General features: G+C 55.8%; 1 protein-coding gene across 1 annotated transcript in view; it reads right to left on the reverse strand.

Moving 5' to 3' along the window:
• LOC108545958 (uncharacterized) overlaps positions 1-5,143 on the reverse strand; it is a 74,148-nt gene extending 69,005 nt beyond the window's left edge. The window contains exon 1 of the mRNA XM_017897831.1: positions 3,877-5,143. Coding sequence (XP_017753320.1) covers positions 3,877-5,143 — 1,267 coding nt within the window. The remainder of the gene's footprint in view (positions 1-3,876) is intronic.

A 5,143-nucleotide genomic window follows, 5' to 3' on the forward strand; every position in this document is an offset into this window, starting at 1 on the left:
GGAAAGAGATGTCGAACGGAGATGCAGCGGAATCCGCTTAAATGTCCACGCTCGGTTCCAACTGAGACATTCAGGTTAGGTTAGGTATTTTCTCATATTCCTCATTTACACTTGGTGGTTCGAGCGCTGGATTCCAGAAAATAGCGAAGATAACTAGTGGACATTTAAACGGACACCGCTGTTCATCTTCGCTGTTCAGAGCTGACCGAGTAGCCCGTAGGCTAGAAGGGTAATTTACAGGCCAATTCCAGGAATACATTAATAACGCTCGTTTACCGACGTTTACCGACAATTATCAAACATCTTCGCGTATTCGTAACGAGACTTCCAATCCCTACCTGCGCAGCCCGAATCACCCTGAAATCGTTGCACCATCGAAGACAGCAATACACCCGAGCCGAGCTGTACCCCGTGGCAGATCACTTGCACTAAAATCGCTACCAACGCGATCACGTGGCCCCAGCCGCCCTCGGGGTAATAATGCCTTTTCAGGGTGATTCTCTTGCGAGCGTTGGCCGTGGTCAGAGATTCCTCCTCAGCCCCGTCCTCGGGCTCCTCGAACAGATCTTCGTAATCGTGAACGCTACCCAGGCCACCCTCGAGGATCAACTGCTCGGAGAAGCGTCTCCTCATCATCTTCGGCGTAATGCTCGCGCTGCTTCTTCGACGCTCATGGGAGACATCCCTGAAACCTTCGTCTCTGGTCTCCTTTTTCTGCCTCGCGTTCGGACGTTTGTCCACCGTGTGTTCCCTCTGCGACGGCTCTGACTGGCGATTTTCATCGTGCAAGGGCGACCAGAGCTCGCCGGGTTTGTCGGTGACGAGCTTCTCCGGGAAGAAACGCGGACAGGTTCTTGCGATGATTGGTTTGCTCGCACCAGCGTCGACGTCGCCGCTTCTTCCAGCGCAGTCGATCGCTCCTCTGGCGAGCGTTTGTTCGGAGAATCGGCGGTTATCTGCGCGGCCGATCTTGCAGCCGCGTGGAGACTGCGTTTGATCCGAGTGCCGACGCTGGATCACCTCCTCGACGAGGATCCCCTCGCGACCGTCTTCCTTGATCTCGTGGAACAGACTGGCGACCGAGTTCCTGCCGGAAGAGGGTGGCAGGATGCTCTGGCAGGTGGACACCGAGTAGTTGGAATCTTTCCTTCTGAAACCGGCCAGGAACGCGTGATCCCTGCTGGAACAGCTGGAGATCTTGCGACGATAGTATTGACACTGGCTGCAACGGCAGTGGCAACGACACTGGCACTGACAATCCGACGAGATCGACAGTTTCGCCGTAAGCAAGCAGCGACACTTGGCGAGTTTGCTCCATAGTTCGGGATGGGACAAGAAGATCTCGGGTATCTCGATGCTCTCGTTCCAAGACCTGCTTGTGTCCGTGGACGGGGTCCTCGTCAGGTCTCGCTTCAACAGCGAACTCTCCGTGGACCAGGTCTCGGACTTTTCCGATTCCAGGCTCGAGTTATCCGGCAATTTCGGCTTTTTCCGAACGACCATTTGCTGGCATTTCGTCGAAGCTTCCGCGCGACGATCGCCGTCCGACGGTTCGCTCGCGATCTCGGTCTCGTTAATCATCGCGGCGCTGTAAGAGTCGCGACGCCTGCGATAAGTATCGACGTTCGACGGACTCGATGAACCAGCCCCGTCGTCCATTTCGCGGGCGGATTTTTCGCGATGGAAATTACGATTAGTCGACGATCGATAAATCGCGTAGCGTACCGCATACGGGTACTTGTTGCGGGAGGTAGGCACTGTTGAATGGGGATCACCGCGGGCGTAATAGTCGGGACGGGCGTAATAGTCTTATTCCGCGATTTTTCCGGACTCCAGAGATAATCTCGAACGGAGACCGCGACGAAGGAATTAACATATGTCCGATAGACAGATGGTTGGTTCGTTGCTAGCTTATTCCTCTCCGAATTGCTCCGCTGGACCGGACTATCCGGACAAACCACTCAGAGATTCATTCCGCGCGCACGCGGATGTCACATAGTCACCGTGGAGATAAAACTCGCGTAGGTCGCACTGAATTTCACGCGCAGATGCTCGGCTCGGCACGTTTCGTCATCGCGCTGAAAACCGTGACTCGGGCCTCGACCGTTACTTCGCAACGAGGAACAAGAATACTCGTATTCTTCCTGTTCAATGGACGCGGACGGCTTACATTCAACGATCGTCTCGCGAACACGGACCATTTCCAACTGGCCCACGTGTCCGCGCGAAAGGTTACGTTTTACCTGTCGAGAGCAGGCAAATTAATGCTCGTCCCTCGAAAGAAGGCTCATCGGTCCTTCGTAAGTGCATCGCGATGCCTTGCACGCGTGAAGCTCGTACGTGAGGCACTCGCGACGCGTCCGGACTGTCGATACAACGTGCCGATTTTTCTTTTCTCAGGCCACGGCGTCCGCCACGCGGTTTCTCACCGGTCGAATTCTACACCTCGTCGTCCGGTACACGCGGAACGTTTACGACGATCGGAAACACCCACAGTTGTATTTTGGTCCCGCTGCTTTTTACGGTCCCCGGGTAACGATTACGTTTTCAGAAAACTTCAAGCGCGAGCGCTCGTTCCCCGTTCACCTTTTTCCCCCTTTTTCATTCCTCTCGCTGTCAACGCGTACCTACCTGCGGAATCAGACACGTAATTTCGTCGTCTAAAATATTCCGCGCGTATCGTTAACGAAGCCAGGCGATACATTTGCATACGGTAGACCCGAGAAACCTGAAAAACCGAAGTCTCGCTTTTTTTTTCCTTCCCTCGCTCTCTCATTCTCTCTCTCCCTCTCGCGCCGTTCTTTCCTCCGCCATGCGCGAGTATCACCTTGAGCAACTGATACGCCGTGGAGAATTTGCGTTTCGGAGAGGAGAGCGTGGAGAGATAAGTTGATTACCGGTCGAATTATTGCTCACTCGCGGCAATTCATTGCGCGAAACCGATAATGGCGGACGAGGAACGCGCAACCTGCTGAGCCGGCCAGTGGTATTTAAATGGGCAACGGAGGAAAAAGAGCGCGAAAACAAACGAGCGCCCGTAATAGCTGTTTCGTGGCTGTAAGAGGATCGAGGTTTCGGGGACCGGTCTATACCAGCCACGAATCGTTTCTATCTTTCGACCCTCTTTCCAGATAGAACTCCGAAGAAGAATCTTCGAGGAATTCTCGATGGAACCGTGTTATCCCGTTTCGAGATACCCATTCCGATACGACCTTTAACCGAGGAAGATTCTCGACGCTCCCGGCGTGGACGTACGCGAATTCTTAACCACCGGCTCCGGCGCGGGTGTCCATTTTCTCGGTGTTCGATGCCTAGACGAGATCACGTTAACGAAAACGCGATCAAACACGCGCGGAATTGCCAGTCCTGACAGCGAAACGACCTGGTCTATCGCCTACTACAGTCTAGACCGGCACCTGTCGGCGTTCCTTATCGCGAGAGCCTCTCATACGGTAATTTCGCATCCCGGAGCGCGCACCGTCTCGGTCAGGCCACGTAACGATCACTGGCCGATCGCCGGCCGATCATTGGCGCCGGCCAGCAGCGTGGGAAAAAAAAAGCACCGCGTAAAAACCGTTTGATTTATGAACCGCCGCCGGATCCTATCTCCCGACAAGGTTTTCACTTAGCGCAATCAACCGATTGGCCGGCTCCCGAATTCGCGCGAGACGCCTCCGCGGCCGCTATCGATACCGATATTCCCCGATTCAGCCGGTTCGAACTTCCGATTAAGATAAACGACGTCTGGCTCGATTAAGCAACGGCCAATTAAGCAAGATGCTCTGGCCACGGCCACGAGAGCTTGCTGTCTCGCTCGAGCCCGTGGGTCGGCCGGTCGGTCGGTCGGTCGGTCTGAAAAGAAAGGTAAGAGCTTACCTGCGCTGTGAAGGGCCGGCTGATGGAACTTGAGCTCGGCGGTCAGGTGCCAGCTGCCAGGCGCCGCGAGCTGCAAGCCGATCCCGAGGAAATGGACGAGAGTCGAACAGGTCACGATCACGTAGCCCCAGCCTCCCTCCGGGTAGTAGTGCCTCCTCAGGGTGGCCTCTTTCCTCACTTCGCTCGTCGGCCTACACAGCGGGCTGCCGTTCCTCTTCCGCGCCAACCGCTCCCTCTCCCTATTCCTGGCGCCTCCAATTAGACCGCTCGCTCCTATCCTACGCCAGCTGTTCTTCATTTTACCCTCCATCGTGGAATATTTACGGACCGTTTCCGGCTTGCCGCCCTGACACCGGCCGGCTATGCTTTTCCTCCTCGACATCGGCGATCGGAACGGGTCTACGCGCTCGCGAAGTTGCCCTTCCGACGTGCATTTCGGACACGCGTGCTGCACGGCTCTCTCGATCGAGACGGCCAAGCTCGTTATGTCGTCGTAATCCACTATCTCGATTTGCGGCGTGGGTGTCTTCCTCGGGGTGGACTCTCGGGAGATGACTAGTTCGTCTTTCGTTTCGCGAGGATCGTTTCGTTTCGGCGTCTCTATCTCGACGATAGTCTGCAGAGGTGGCGAGTCCTCCTGCTCGCACTCGTTCACCTTCGAAGCTTCTGCTTGGCTCGGTACGTCGGGAAGACTCGAGGCTATTTCGATGGATTCCAATCCCAAGTTCGTCCCGCTTGTATCGTTTCTCTGGAGCTTCGGTATCGACTTACGTTCTTCGTCAATCGGACACAAGTCCGATTTGGTTCCCTCGGACGTATCTCTGTCGCCACCGCGAGGATCTTTGGCAGTTTGGTCGGTGGAGGGAGCCGAAGGCAATCTTGACTCGCTGTTACGACCCTCGCCGCTTCGTCCATCGTCCCCGTGGATGGCTCTTCCGCAACTTTTATTCATAACGTCAGGTACCAGAGTGCGTAGTTCGAAAGTTTCCCCTAATTCACCGAGACCATTCCGGTCGGTCGTGCTGGTGCCGGCCGCGAAGCGTCGTTTCGCGTCGACCGACGACGAGCCGCCATGATCGACGAAGACGATCTCGTCGATCCAGTCGGTCGTCGTGGCCAAGACCGGGTGCAGGCTCTCGCGAATCGTCGGTATGATCGTGAAGGCGCGCGACAGCGGATCCACGCGCACTTTCACCGTCTGTGGCGCCCGATCCGGCCAAGAGCTGCTGTGTCTCATGTTCTTCCGGTCCTCCTCGCGCACGGTCAT

This window comes from Eufriesea mexicana, unplaced genomic scaffold (genome assembly GCF_001483705.2).
Source record: "Eufriesea mexicana isolate 0111107269 unplaced genomic scaffold, ASM148370v2 scaffold474474897, whole genome shotgun sequence".
Taxonomy (NCBI): domain Eukaryota; kingdom Metazoa; phylum Arthropoda; class Insecta; order Hymenoptera; family Apidae; genus Eufriesea; species Eufriesea mexicana.